The following is a 16,100-nucleotide window of genomic DNA, read 5'->3' as shown; positions in this document are numbered from 1 at the left end:
CTAGTTGTGCCCTTCCCACACTCTTTCTACCCTGGACATAAGGTAAAACACTTGGAGGGAGGGGCAGAGGGGAGTGAGAAAAACAAAGAGAAGGAACGAAGGGGAGAAAGAGACAAGCTGAAAAGAGAACATGAGAGTTCCTATGGACAACTAGGAAGAGGATTTTTCTGTTGCCTTCCTTCTTTTCCCCTCCCCACCACCTAACAGGCTGTCTCATGGAATTAGATTTGGGTTATAGTTTCCTGGAAGCTCTACCCTTTCCACCCTGCAAGCTGGTGTTTCATAGGTCTATACCTTCAGGAGCTGTGAGGAAAAAACTAAAAGTAAGGTGAGCTTTAAAAACTTTAGGCTACAGAGAAGTTAAAGAGAAATATTGTAAAAAGTGAAAATGTGACTCACCGTCCCGCCTCAGCCATCAGATCCATTACCACTGTGACATGGAGAACAGCAAGGGCTGGTGAGAATTTTGCCAACTGATAGTTATTTTTAACCACACTGTGAAGCTGAAATAAATGCCAGCACACCAGCAAACCCACAGTGTAAAGGGGATTCTAAAGCAATTTGTGGTTGTGTCACTAGTCAGTAAGACATGAGAGATGGTGGTGATAGGGCACAAAACAAGGATGCATGCCAAGTGTGTTTCAAGGCATTCAGCTGAAGGCCAAATCTCACCAATTATCTGGGACTGCAAGGTCCTGGCATTTGGATAAACAACTTCTATCTGGGAGTGTAGAGGTGTGGTAAATTTCAGCTACCCGGATATGGATATTCCACCACATTATGAGTTATGTAACAGCTGTTATGAAATTGCACATTTAAACAAAAACACATTTTGTTGAATAGAACTGGAGTAGATCACCATCCTGTCTCTGGTCACTTTCCCAGCCCTCCCTCCCTCCCCCCGCCCCGCCCCCCAAAAGGGGAAATAGGGAGCAGAGGAGTTATGGATGGGGGTGTGGAAACCAACGAGAGTTGGGGGGGCAATTGTAGGAGTTTCCTTTCATTTGCAAACAGGGACAAGTGGAAAGCCGAGAATACAGGTGGGCACGACCTCCTCATCAGTTAGCCCTGATGATAAGCTACGAGAAGCAGCGTAGCCTAGTGGAGAAAGCACGGAACTGGGATTCAGAACGACCTGGGTTCTAATCGGGGCCCTGTCGCTTGCTTATAGTGTGACCTTAGGCAAATCACTCAACTTCTCTATGCCTCAGTTTCTTCAACTGTAGAATGGGGATACGTGGTGTTCTCGCTCCTTCTTTGAGTGTGAGCCCCATGCGGGACAGGGACTGGGTCCAACCTAATTAACTCGTGCCTACCCCAGTGCTCAGATCAGTGTTTGACGCCTAATCAGCACTTAACAAATACCATTAAAAAAAAAGATGATCCATACAAGCAAGCTCTTGGTTCATATCATTAGAGGTCAATCGATCACTATTATTCACTGGACCCTTACTCGGTGCACAGCACAGTTCTGGGGGGCATAACCACGGCAGCTCACATTACCCCCAACCCGGGCAATGTTTCGGCCAAGATAAATCAGGTGGGGAGAAATAACGACAAACTGTAAGCTCTCTCCCTTATATAGGGAATACTCCACTTCAGCAAAAAAGTTAGCATGTGGGTCTGCTCCTTTTTTGACTCTCTGGAAATGGGTAGGAAGCAATGCTTTTGTCTTGGCCATTTCGTTTATTGCTCCCAGGGAAATGAAAATACTATAGAAATATGAAAGGAAAAAATGACCTTAACTTTAGAGATCAAGGCGGCTTTATAGTCTTGTGACAGATTTCTGCTTTGCCAGTGAGTGTGTTTTGCAAATACTCTACTGTCTCCCCAAGAGACCTGAGTTCTGAAGAAATGGTTTCCTAAGGATTTAAGTCTAAAGTCAAAGCCCTGCTGCTCTAGGTGTTACAAATAAGTGTAGTGTCATTTTCTTTTTTGCTCGGAGTTTGTTCATCCAATCATATTCCTGCATGCAAATAAACCTTAGCCAGTTCAGACAAAAAGGCACAAATAAAGCTAAGTGCTCAGTCAGGACAAAAATCACTGAGCTTGGCTGATACCTCATTTCACCTGTATTTCAGGAACTAGCCTAGAAATGTCATCTGCAAATGTGAAAAAACAGACCCCAGGCAACCGACCTGCTCCAACTTTGCCTGCCCCGCTCGCTGATTGGAAAATCCAGTATACTAAGGTTAGTATAACGCATGTTTGCTATCTTGCCTCGGGTATATGAGAAAATACATTTTTATAATGAGGACAACGTTGATTTATATAAGACTTATGTAAAGAGTCTTATATAAACATGGAAAGGAAAGTCATGCGTAACATAGGTTCATGTAGCGTCTTGTTCAAACAGTGGAAGTTGGGCAGAACAAATTATTTGCAACTTTAACCTGTATTTGATACTGGAACTGTTGTAACTGGCTGACAGTTCTCTTGCTGACAAAAAAAAAATGCCCTAGAGAGTTTGTAAATTTCACGGGAATTGATTTAATCGACTACTGGGTGGTACATTTTGTTATGGTGATACTTTCTTGTTCTACAAAAGATCCACCATAATGCAAAGTTAGAGAAAACTAAACTCTGACGAGTTTTGTTTTTTCAATGAGAAGCAATTAAAGAAAGCAAACATACAAGCAAACAGAGCATGCAAAAAGAGATTTTTAAAAACAATACTGTCACAACATTACTGTACAAGCTGAGTATACATCTGCTAATTGGAAATAGTTCCTTTCCCAAAAGCCTAAAGAGGTAGGCTTCACATCAGTGATATGGTTCACTTGAGGAAATAAACCCCTTTATTTTTCTAAACAGCAAACTGTTAGCCAGGAATACACTTACATCTAGCAAATGCTCTTGGAAATGCAGAGTTGCTCTCAACCCTGTCCATTCCGTCTTTGTAACACCCAGCCAGAATCAAAAGAGAAATGGATCCTCCTTCACCAATCCTAAAATTCTCCCTGAGCTCTTATTTCACACCCCAGTACACAAATGCTTGTAAGTCAAAATCACCAAACTTTGAACACAACTCCGATCTAAAACCTTTAAAGTTTATGGGTTCCAAAAATTTCAGGTAAACCCTCCAGTGGCACAGAGAAGGTAAGAAAGGCAGTGTGTTGAGAATTGGTAAGTGGCCAGTTCTCTCTTCAAAACGAGCCAGCCAACCGAAAATTCATTGGGTGGTAATGATCAGTGATCATTCTCAGATGAAGAACCGGAAAGGGGATTTTTGCATAACCGTTTGGGTGATTATGGAAATATTAAAGCTCAGAAATCTTTTCGTTGTTATAATGTCACTCTTTCTTCCTCTGGCAACAGCCAATCCTGGAGAGTTGGTGAGTATTGAGTACTGTACTTTAAAATGTTCTAAAAATTGTTACAGGTCTAAAGTTCTCCAGGATGTTAACAGCTGAAGATATTCCTTTCAAAAATACCTAAGCTGGAAAAGGGTTCCCAGTAAAAGGGCTAAGCTTGTTTGCACTTACTCTGCAACAAATGCGTTGAGACTACGTCCTCAAAGCAATCTGTCTTCCCTAAATATGTGGAAAAACAGCTGCAGTGTTTCCAGACACTTGTGTCTCTTCAGTCTACATTGTAGCATTCATTCATACGAAGGATACTGCCTGAGTGGGACTCCTCAACACTTTGTTTCTTTACCTGTAATCTAACCCAAAATTTGGCCAACCCAGTATATCCTCCCTCCGATTTTTATAATGAAGCCAAATAAGCAGCAGTAATCAGAGAACACACATGAGCTTAAAAGTCATCCATATTTCCATATCCAACAGGCTGTTTTACTTTAGAATGTCATCTTGTTTATGACAACTCAGATCGTTTTGGCATCTGACCCACTGGAGTAATACTTTGTGCTTTGCAAAAGTTATCCCACTTTATGAAATCATTTCTCTTGAAATTGCACCTCAAAGGACTTGTTCTTATTGCCTGTGCTTTCCTGAATGAAATAACCTGCCTATATGTGTTCAAATCCCTAATTTAGCTGCTTTTTCCAAATGGGTTCATGCTGAATCAGTCGAGTGAATAGATGTGTGCCCAGTGACTGCCTGTCCGATTTTAAAATGATGAACCAAAGTTTTAAAAAGGGAAAGGGAGCCACTGAGTGAGTTTACATCTCCTATTCACTTGATTGATTCAGCATGAACACATTTGGAAAAAGCAACAAAATTAAGAATTTGAACATATAGACCGGTTATGAGCCCTAAAACAGTTCAGGACCATGGTGACTTCTGCTTCCTCTGTACGCTAGCATTTGTAAGTTAATGCATTGAAAAAGTACAGTCGAATTAATTAATTAATTGTGGTATTTATTAAGCGCTTTTTATGTACCAGGCAGTGTACTAAATGCTGGGGTGGATACAAGCAAAGTGGGAGGGACACAGTGGTGCTCACAGTCTCAATTCCCATTTTACAGATGAGGTAACTGAGGCCCAGAGAAGCAAAGGGACTTGCCCAAGTTCACACAGCAGGCAAGTGGCAGAGCTGAAATTAGAATCCATGACCTTCTGACTCCCAGGCCCGTGCTCTGTCCATTACACCATGCTGCTTCTCTTATTTTTATGAGTCTCTACGTGAGAAGACTCCCAGTATTATTTTATTATCTGGTTCACTGACCAACGCATCTTTTACATGAGAGATTGCAATTGCATATATAATTCTGAGTGAACTTCAAATAAATGCCAGGAACTTTATATCTTCCTGCCTCCCCAAAAAATTTATTCTGGACAAATCTTAGTGGCAGGGGTCTGGTGAATGCAAAGATGAAACGGGGGAAAAAAGAGGGCTGGTTAACCTTGTTTGTCAGTTTAGAAATTAGTAATCGCTTGGGAGTCTGAACCCCACACTGACATAGCGAGTTGTCCTGAGTGTAGATTTAGTGTAAATCAACTATCCATGGCAATGGGGGTAATAATAATAATAATAATGTTGGTATTTGTTAAGCACTTACTATGTGCAGAGCACTGTTCTAAGTGCTGGGCTAGATACAGGGTAATCAGGTTGTCCCACGTGAGGCACACAGTTAATCCCCATTTTATAGATGAGGTAACTGAGGCACAGAGAAGTTAAGTGACTTGTCCACAGTCACACAGCTGCCAAGTGGCAGAGCCGGGATTCGAACCCAAGACCTCTGACTCCCAAGCCCGGCTCTTTCCACTGAGCCACACTGCTTAAAACTGTAGCTAATCCCTACACCTGCCTAGTGGAAAGAGCACCAACCGGGGAGTCAGGAGACCTGGGTTCGAGCATCAGCTCTTCCACTGGACGGTTTATGGCTTGGGCCTTGGCCGCTCCCAGTTGGGGGGAAATCCTCAAGTTTTGAGCTGCGATCAGTGAGGCATTAAAGCATCCGTCCCTCCGTCCATGGGTCCAGACTGAATGGCCCAGCCTTATCAGCTTGTTAGTTGTTGATGGGAGACTGTTGTTATCGCCCTGATGAGTCCTTGTCCTGCTTCTTTGCCATCGGGATTCCAGCGTGAGGGAGGAGGGACAAGAGGGAGGGCTCTGCGGACCTTACTTCTGGCACAATCCTATAGCCTCCTGGCCCCCCGCCAGGTGTAGGGGGGCAAATACAGGGTGCCAACTTCCCTTCTCATGACCGAAACCTCTCAAACCCCTTCCTCTCTGGGATCTACTGGGCTGGGCTCTGAACAGGGGAATGTGGGGCTCTCAGCCCATCGATGGGCAATCATCAGGCTGACCAAAAAATGAAACAAGTTGAATGTAAGGGTGAATAAGGCTACTGATGCCTAATCAGTAAACCCCAGCTGAAAAGAAGGGGACAAGAATCTGTTATTAAAGCAAGGGGTTTCAGGCTAAACATAGGTTTGATTCAATTAATGGGTGAAAAGTTCACAGTATGTTTGTAGAGAGCAATTAGGAATTTAGGGGAAAAGGCTAGAGGCTTGGACTGTAATGGGGTTGACAAATATAAAAATAATCACAGATAGGGACGATAAAATGAATAAGTACACATACACACATATAAAATGAATAAGCCTCAAGAGAACGGGGAAATCACCCGGCTGACACGTGGGTGGCAGGGGTATTTAACGAAGGGGTCATGTGGTCAGCAGTGGCGGAGGGAGGAATTTCACACGGCAGTCCCGTGGTCGGCATGGACCATCCCGGTAGCCCGATGCGGAGATAGCACATGGTGGTCACATACTCAGCACTCTGCGATCACGTGGGCGGCACGGTGGTATCAGCTATTATCCCAGGGTCGGCATGCTGTGATCACGTTAATGGCACAGGGCTATCACGTGGCGGTCACGTGGGCAGCACGTTGTGATCACGTGGGTGGCCCAGTGATATCAAGCTGTGATCACTTGGTTAGCACATCCCAGTCACGTGGGCGGCACAGCAATGTAGAGCTGCAGCTCTCTGTTCAGGCTTTTCCCCCCTCCCTCAACTGAGAGAAGTTGGGCAATAGTAGTGGAGAATGGGGAAATAGACATTATCAGCCCATCAGTGGGCAAGTAGTTGGCTTTCAAGGAGACAATAAAGTAGCCTTCTGACTCCCAGGTCTATAATAATAATAATAATAATAATAATAACAATAATAATAATAGCATTTGTTAAGCACTTACTATGTGCCAGGCACTATTCTAAGTGCTGGAGTAGATATGAGATAATCGGGTTGGACATAGTCCCTGTCCCACACAGGGCTCACAGTCTTAATCCCCATTTTACTACTGAGGGAACTGAGACACAAAGAAGTAGAGTGACTTGCCCAAGGTCACACAGCAGACAAGTGTCAGAGCCGGGATTAGAACCCATGACCTTCTGACTCCCATGCTCTATCCACTTCGCCAAGCTGCTTCTCCAATATTATGAACTAATATCATTTTTAAGACCTAAATGAATTATTAATAACGTGTTTAATAAATTAGTTTAAATATCTCTAGAAAGTCTACACTAGACTCCCAAGGTGTATGTGGTTAGGTAGGGAATTATGATAGTCAAAGTGACCGTGATTCTTTTTCAGCTTCCATATTTCCAACACACTTACATCTCTGAGAATGCTGTGGTTCTTTGAAAAGCTTATACCTAAAATCCTGGGAGAAATAAGCCAGTTCACCAACAGGAAAAAATAATGCATTTCCTCCTCTGGAAAATAGAGCTAAAATAGATTGAAAGAACATGGCCTTCAAGACTGGGGAAGAATTGAGTATAAATTTTTATCATTGTTCATAAAGCGTTAAAAAAAATCTATGGGAAATCCACGTGAATAGTGGTAAACAAAGCTAACTCATTTTTCAGAGATAATATTTCTTTCACCAAAACAAAAGATGGCTGAAATAACCTGAATGTCTTCATTCTCCAGAGCACTTTCATTATTTCCAGTCAAGGTCCAGATTCCCGTGGGTTGAAATCTAGTATCTGGTTTTCATGAACTCAAGCTGAAGGGCTTAGGAAATACTTTCTGAACTACCTGGAGGTATGTGGATCTAGGACCTAATTTCAAATATACCAGAAATACATATTAAATTGTACTCTTTATTCCCTCCTCTACTTTCATTCATTCATTCAATCGTATTTATTGAGTGCTTATTGTGTGCAGAGCAATGTACTAAACGTTTGGGAGAGTACAACAATAAATGGACACATTCCCTGCCCACAACGAGGGGATTACGGGAATTATAATAATAACAATGGCATTTGTTAAGTGATTACTATGTGCCAAGCACTCTACTGAATGCTGGGTGGGCATAAGCAAATCGGGTTGGACACAAGCAAATCGGGTTGGACACAGTCCCTGTCCCACATTATGCTCGCAGTCTTAATCCCTATTTTACAGATGAGGTAAGTGAGGCCCAGAGAAGTGAAATGACTTGCCCAAGATCATATAGCAGAGAAGTGGTGGAAGCATTAGAACCCATGGCCTTCTGACTCCCAGGCCCGTGCTCTATCCACTCCACCGCGCTGCTTCTCAGGTAGACAGGAAGGCAGGTATAACATTTTGTGGGACCAGTGTAGCAGGTTGGTAGGGGCACAGAGGAGCTGGATTTAAAGTAGCATCAACAGAGTGGAGGTAGAGAGTTTGTGGGGAGTCCAGACCAATAAAGAACCACTCTTTGAATGGCTTTACCTGGGTAACAGATGGCAGCAATTGGATGATCTACGTTGGGTTTGTTGGTGACAGTTAATCAATCAGTGGCATTTATTGAGCGCTTACTGTGTCAGAGCCCTGTACTACGTGGTTGGGTGAGCACGGTTCAACAAAGTTGGTAGATGTCATCACTGCCCACAAGGAGCTTACAGCCTAAAGGGGAAGGCAGATATTAAAATAGATTAGGGATAGGGGAAATAGTAATAATAATAATAATAATGTTGGTTTTGGTTAAGCACTTACTATGTGCCAAGCACTGTTCTAACCACTGGGGGAGATACAAGTTCGTCAGGTTGTCCCACGTGGGGATCACAGTCTTAATCCCCATTTTACAGATGAGGTAACTGAGTCCCAGAGAAGTTAAGTGACTTGCCCCAAGTCACACAGCTGACAAGTGGTGGACAGAAGTGACAGAAGTAGCAGCCACTCAGTGGCTCAGTGGAAAGAGCACGGGCTCTGGAGTCAGAGATCATGAGTTCGAATCCCAGCTCTGCCACTTGTCAGCTGTGTGACTGTGGGCAAGTCACTTAACTTCTCTGGGACTCAGTTACCTCATTTGTAAAATGGGGATTAAGACTGTGAGCCCCATGTGGGACAACCTGATTCCCCTATGTCTACCCCAGCGCTTAGAACAGTGCTCTGCACATAGTAAGCACTTAACAAATACCAACATTATTATTATTAGAAGTAACTACATTAATCGGTCTCTCTTCATCTCCTGTCAGTTTATTTGACTCTGTTTATTGCCATTGTTCTTGTCTGTCTGTCTCCCCCGATTAGACTGTAAGCCCGTCAAACGGCAGGGACTGTCTCTATCTGTTGCCGACTTGTTCACCCCAAGCGCTTAGTACAGTGCTCTGCACATAGTAAGCGCTCAATAAATACTATTGAATGAATGAATGAGCCAGGATTAGAACCTATGACCTCTGACTCCCAAGCCTGGGCTCTTTCCACTAAGCCACGCTGCTTCTCTGGAGTATAAGCCTATGCACCTAAGTACTGTGGGGGTGGAGTTAGTATCAAATTACTTAAGGGGTGCCAGGCACTGTACTAAGTGCTAGGATGGATACAAGCAAATGAGGTTGGACACAGTCCCTGTCCTATGTGGGGCTCGCAGTCTCGATCCCCTTTTTACAGCTGAGGTAACTGAGACCCAGAGAAGTGAAGTGACTTGCTCATGGTCACACAGCAGACAAGTGGTGGAGTCGGGATTAGAACCCATGACCTACACACCCAAGTGCCTAGTCGGTACAGATGGGAGGGCCTGAGGAGGAAATATGGGCCTTAGTCTGTGAAGGCCTTTAGGAGGTGATGTGATTTTAGGAGGGTTTTGAAGGTGGGGCGGGTAGTGTACTGTCAGATATGAAGGGGGAGGGAGTTCCCGGCCCAAGGGAGAATGTAGGCAAGGGGTCGGTGAAGGATAGACAAGGTGGTGGAACAGAGAGTAGGTTGGCGTTAGAGGAGGGGAGTGTGGCAGTAAGAGAAAGATGACCAACTCTTGTGGAATTGGCAAAATGTCAGCAGGTCTGAGAGGATTACTTTGAAGTAGTTGGGACAAAGATATATCCCATTTTCCCAGATCTTTTAACATTTCAGGGTTGCTGGCCATCTCCCTCCCTTCTCTTCTTTTCTGTCTCTTTTTTTTTCCCAAGATCTGTCTAGCCCCAAAATACTTCTTTCCTTTTATTCTCTCCTACTTTGCCCTCTATTATCATCGTTATTATTATTATATTTTGCAAAGTGGTGTCAGATTACTCAGCAGTCATTTCCAAGGGATCAAGATTGCAAAGAAGGGATTATTGAGGATTTCTGAGCATTTTCTCCTCTAGTTGACACCTGTTATTTGGTTTCCTTTTCCTTCGTTTGAAAGAAAATGACATTATCAGTTGAAAATGGAAATCAAATCTAATATATTGGAGCTTGGTTTAACCTTTGGAAGCCATTTCTCTCCATTCTTTTCAGAATTCAAGTTGCTCTCCTGTGGTAAATTAAAAATTTAAGGAGACCTTATGGAAGTCTAGTGACCTGAAAGAGTTAATGTACCTCATTACCTAAATACGTGAGCAGAACCTGAATCTCTAAAATTTGAGAAGCTTCTAAGGTACTATAAAGCAGTATAGTTTCTCCTACACATATCCATCTTTCTCCTTTCTGAAATTATTTTGCCTGTCCTTCTCCATTATATGGCAGTTGGTTTAGTAATGTCGCCAAAGAGATCGTTTTCATAGGTCATTGTGGTGACTAACTGAAATAATCGTTTTGAAAAATGCCTCACTTTTGGAAAAACTAAAACAAACACATGTATGTATTTTAATCAAGCACCTGTTCTAGCTTACAAATCCATTTTTTAAAAAGTGAGTGTTCTGGAAAGTAGATGACAATAATAGTGATGGCTCCTTATGGGCAGGGAACGTGTTTGCTAATTCTGTTGTTTTGTACTCTCCCAAGTGCTTAGTACAGTGCTCTGCACATACTATGTGCTCAATAAATATGATTGATTGATGGCATTTGTTAAGTGCTTCTCGGTGGTAAGTGCTGAGGCCGTCCCTAAATCCTGTCAGTTCTGCCTTCACCAATTACTAAAATCCACCCCTATCTCTCTATCCAAACCGATACCATGTTAACGCAAGCACTTATACTATCCCGCCTTGATTATTGTGTCAGCCTCCTTGCTGACCTCCCTGTCTCCTGTCTCTCTCCACTCCAGTCCTTACTCCGTTCTGCTGCCCAAACCATTTCCCTTCAAAAACGTTCAGATCATGTTTCCCCACTCCTCAAGAAACTCCAGTGGTTGCCCATCCACCTCCTCATCAGACAGAAACTTCTCACCATTGGCTTTAAAGCATTCAATCGCCTTGTCCCCTCTTACCTCACCTCACTACTCTCCTACTACAACCCAGCCTACATACTTTGTTCCTCTAGTGCTAACCTTCTCACTCTATCTTGGTCACCGCCAACCTCTCGCCCACATCCTACCTGGAACTCCCTCCCTCCTCATATCAGATAATTGCTCTCTCCCACTTCAAAACCTTCTTGAAAGCACATCTCCTCCAAGAAGTCTTCCCTGACTAAGCCCTCCTCTCCTCTTCTCCCACTCCCTTCTGTGTCACCCTCACTTGCTCCTTTCATTCATCCTTTATCCCACCCCCAAAGCACATATGTATAGATCTGTAATTTATTAATTGATTTATGTATATTAATGTCTATCTCCCCCTCTAATAATAATGATAATAATAATAATTGTGGTATTTGTTAAATGCTTACTATATGCCAAGCACTGTACTCAGCAGTGGGGCAGATGCAAGATAATCAGATTGGACACAGTTCCTGTCCCACGTGCTCATAGTCTAAGAAGGAGGGAGAATGAGCATTTTATCACCATTTTACAGATGAGGAAAATGAGGTACTTAAGTGACTCGCTCAAGGTCACACAGCAGGCACGTTGTGGAGCCAGGATTAGAACTCAGGTCCTCTGCTCTTTCCACTAGGTCATGTTGCTTTTCATCATATGTCCCTCATATCCCACTCAGCGACATTGGGTTGCAAATAAGCGCTGGGTAGATACAAGCAAATCAGGTTGGACACAGTCCCTGTCCCAAATGAGGCTCACAGTCTCAATCCCCATTTTACAGATGAGGTGACTGAGTCACAGAGAAGAAAACTGACTTGCTCAAAGTCACACAGCAGTCACTTGGGGAAACCGGGATTAGAAACCAAGTCCTTCTGACTGCCAGGTCCATGCTCTATCCACTACACCATGCTGCTTCTCACTGTGGGCAGGGAATGTGTCTGTTTCTGTATTGTACTCACCCAAGTGTCTAGGACAGTGCTTTGAACACAGTAAAGGCTCAAGAAATCTGATTGAATAAATGAATGAATGAAAGGCTGATACAATCCAATCAGATTAGACACATCTCTTGACCCACCCGATGCTCACAATCGGTGATCATTAGACATCATTGGTCTGTTTGGATGTATTGGAAAAGTATATTTGACCACATCCACACAATTAAACTAAGAGGTCATGAGCTGTATTAACTCCATTCCCCACTGCCCTCATATGTCTATCTCCAGAAACAAAAAATTCTCTTAGTTTGGTGCGGAAGTATCTAGTACTACTATCTGCAAAGGGGAATTTTTTTCTACTCTAAATGGGGCACAAATTTTACATGAAATCACAGATCACACAGTGGGTCACTGTCATGGTAGCATCTCCAAAAATCTAGGTTAGCAGTTGCCATTGACATCCATGGGGAAACTGCCTGATAGCTTGTTCTGTAACACTGAGACCATTTGTAGCATTGAAGTTGTTTTTAAAATTTAAAAAAAAATTAAGACTGACTTGCAGAAACAAACATCGAAACTCAAATATTTGCATATTTGATCTGCATTTTCACATCTCCAATGTTCTCTCAGTAGTTGAAGATCTCCCACAAAATCCCAGTAGGAAGGAGGTGCAAAATATTCTTCATTCTTGTTCTATGGCCAATGAAACTTTCTTATCTGTCTTCCATTTTGATGGTGTAGTACTTGGTGAGGGTGTAGTAAGCATACTATACTCTCAGTAAACCACCTGATTGGGAAGAAGTCACTATGTATGCAAGCACTTAGATTCTAGTAGCATTAACCTTGCTAGTTGAAGAGTATTTGAAAATTTTTATAGTGCTTACATACTGAACTTCTTCAACATGCTCTCATAGAATATGTTTGATGTTCGGAAATGGATGCCAAGTATTTCTTATTGTCCCTGGGATATGCTAGCTATGGCTCCCAAGCAAAGAAATTTTGGAGCCTTGATTTCTCATCCCCTACTGAGTTGAAGAGACTTAGTAGTTTGCCAACACAACCATTTTTGCTCACAGGGGTATCAGTGAACAAATAATGGTTCCAGTGCAATAAATTATCATGATGATGATGTTGGAGTCTCCCACTTAACGTGACGGATGAGCCTCAGTCATGAAACTTCAGGGCCAAGTTTATGCCGTACCACTCGTGCTCTCTTTTCTCTGCTGGTCTTGTTCCTGCTGGGGCAAGGAGTGCCAAGAGTAAGTAGGTGGACAGGTATTGAATCCCATTTTACAGAGGGGGAAACTGAGACACAGAGAAGTTAAGTGGCTTGCCCAAGGTTATCCATCAGGCACTCAGCAGAGCTGGCATTAGAACCCAGGTCCTCTGATTTCCAGGCCCGGACTCTTTCCCCTAGGCCACGCTGCTTTATCTCATCAGCTCTCCGTACTGGGATGTTTCAGTTTGTCTCCATTTTTCCTGTTGCACAGATCTTACCAAGAAATACCCACTCCCTATCAGTAAAGTATATGGGAAAGAGTCTTTTAATAATAATGTTGGTATTTGTTAAGCGCTTACTATGTGCAGAGCACTGTTCTAAGCGCTGGGGTAGACACAGGGGAATCAGGTTGTCCCACGTGGGGCTCACAGTCTTCATCCCCATTTTACAGATGAGGTAACTGAGGCACAGAGAAGTTAAGTGACTTGCCCACAGTCACATAGCTGACAAGTGGCAGAGCTTGGATTCGAACCCATGACCTCTGACTCCAAAGCCCATGCCAAGCCCATGCTCTTTCCACTGAGCCACGCTGCTATTTCCACTCCTTTATATACTGTGCTCCCGGAGTGATTACTAATTAATATCCAGTGGCCTGAAAGAGCTAATGCTTCTCACAAGGGATTAAACTTAATTCTCAGAAAGTACATCCCTGGCCGGATCTGACCATTTGTTTATTAAATGTCATATGAGCTCTGTTTTTAACTCACCATCATGGCCTGTCTTGCTTGTTCAAGTACAGTTAGAGGAAGGAGCATGAAGACAAATAAAGTGTCATTTAAACTTAGGTCATCTGCAAATATTTAAAGTATAAGACCAATTTAGACCTCAATTTACAACTGGGGAGTTTCTGTGTCGTAGTGAACCCGAAATGTATTCATATTTTCAGCTTGTGACACCTTTTTAAACTGTGCTAAAGGGAATCAGCTAAAGTGAGATTTATCTGATGTCGTCTGTCCAAACTGATTGCCCAACCAGTATAATATCATCTTATTGTCTACGTCTTTCTAGAATCATTTTATCTTCTCACCTGAAGTGTGATTTCTGAAACACCCCAGTTGTTCTGGTAGTGCTCTAGCAGGCCATTATGAGGATGAGGAACTGAATTAAGTTAGAAAAAAAGAGACTGTAAAGTTGTTCTGTGGGCCGGGTCCAAAGGGAAATGATGAATTCTGGAAACTTGAGACAATCCATCTGGATTATGAGCAGGGAACGTGTCTGCTAATTCTGTTGGATTGTGCTCTCCCAAGTGCTTAGAACAGTGCTCGGCATATAGTAAGCGCTCAATAAATATCCTTGCTCATTTGATTGATTATCCCTCCATTTCCCCGGGCTTGTGGAAACCTTGCTTGTTGAGACCCTTAGTCTCACTGGCAGGGTTATAATGCTCACATTTAATAGAATGGCCAGCCCATGCATGGGCAAGAATAACTCAGAGAAGTATGATTTTTCCTGTTCTTAACACTGTTATCTAGTCAAATGGGTTGAGGTCATAAATTGGTCCTTAGAATTTATATAACTCTTCCAAAGAGCTCAAAGTGCTTTTCATATAAACAGTGAATATTTCTCTCTCCTCTAAGAGTGAAATTGAAAGAAGCGAGATAAAATTTCTGTCCTGCCTAATGACAGGAAGTGTGGTGAACACCATGCTCCTGCTCTTCCCTGGCTGTGCGCACCTGAAAAGGGACAGAGCTGGGTGCCCCAAGGCACTGATTCGCCTGTTCAGGTTGTGGTGGCTCCCATTCCTCAACTGTCATCTTGGTAAAATCAGCTAAATTCATTCTGCTGGAGGCCGTGTAGGATGCTGGCAGTTGGGGAATGTTTTCTCCATTTCAAAAATGATAATAATTGTGGTATTTGTGAAGCACTTACTAGATGGCAAGCATTCATTCATTCAATCGTATTTACTGAGTGCTTACCGTGTGTAGAGCACTAAGTGTTTGGGAAGTACAGTTCAGCAACAAAGAGAGGCAATCCCTGCCCACAATGGGCTCACAGTCTAGAAGTGGGGAGATGGACATCAAAACAAGCAAACAGGCATCAATATAAATAAATAGCATTATAGATATATATACACATCAAAACAAGTAAACAGGCATTAATATAAATCAATAGAATTATAGATATGTACATATATACACAAGTGCTGTGGGGCGGGGAGGGGGGTAGATCAAAAGGAGTGAGTCGGGGCGATGGGGGGGAAGCTGAGGAAAAAGGGGGTTTAGTCTGGGAAGGCCTCCTGGAGGAGGTGAGCCTTCAGTAGGGCTTTGAAGGGGGGGAAGTGTGATTGGCGGATTTGAGGAGGGAGCGCGTTCCAGGCCAGGGGTAGGCTGTGGGCCAAGGGTTGATGGCGGGACAGGCGAGAACGAAGCACAGTGAGAGCACCATTCTGAATGCCGGGGTAGATATCAGATCATGAGATTGGACATAATTCCTGCCCCACATGGAGCTCATAGTCTAAGAAGGAGAGAGAACAGGTAATGAATCCCCATTTTACAGTTGAGAAAACTGAGGCACAGAGAAGTCAAGTGATTTGCCCAAGATCACACAGCAGGCAAATGGCAAATTTGGGATTAGATCCCAAGTCCCTTGACTCCCAGACCCATTCTCTTTCCACTAGGCCATGCTGCTGCCCTTTCCTCCTACGCACCAGAGGAAGAGGAAAATTGGGGATCTGAGAACCCGCTGTCTTATTTATCAATCAATCAATCAATCATATGTATTGAGCACTTGCTGTGTGTAGAGAACTGTACTAAGCTCTTGCGAGAGTACATTATAACAGGGTTGGTAGAAATATTCCCAGAACACATGAGTTTACAGTCTAGAGGAAAACTTGAAATTCACAGAATTGCAATTGACCATCAGGTGGCATTTTTAATCCACCCTTGGGTCACACTTTTTTTTTAGGCGTTT

At 43.1% G+C, this 16,100-nt stretch overlaps 1 protein-coding gene across 1 annotated transcript in view; it reads left to right on the top strand.

Moving 5' to 3' along the window:
• Window positions 1-2,020: 2,020 nt before the first annotated feature.
• ALDH1A1 (aldehyde dehydrogenase 1 family member A1) overlaps window positions 2,021-16,100 on the top strand; it is a 75,772-nt gene continuing 61,692 nt past the window's right edge. The window contains exon 1 of the mRNA XM_007667019.3: window positions 2,021-2,191. Within this exon, the coding sequence (XP_007665209.1) occupies window positions 2,096-2,191 (96 nt within the window). The 5' untranslated portion in view covers window positions 2,021-2,095. The remainder of the gene's footprint in view (window positions 2,192-16,100) is intronic.

This window comes from Ornithorhynchus anatinus, chromosome X5 (genome assembly GCF_004115215.2).
Source record: "Ornithorhynchus anatinus isolate Pmale09 chromosome X5, mOrnAna1.pri.v4, whole genome shotgun sequence".
In the NCBI taxonomy this organism is placed as follows: domain Eukaryota; kingdom Metazoa; phylum Chordata; class Mammalia; order Monotremata; family Ornithorhynchidae; genus Ornithorhynchus; species Ornithorhynchus anatinus.
Note: the sequence above shows the minus strand (reverse complement) of the source record. Positions and strands in the feature narration are given on the sequence as shown.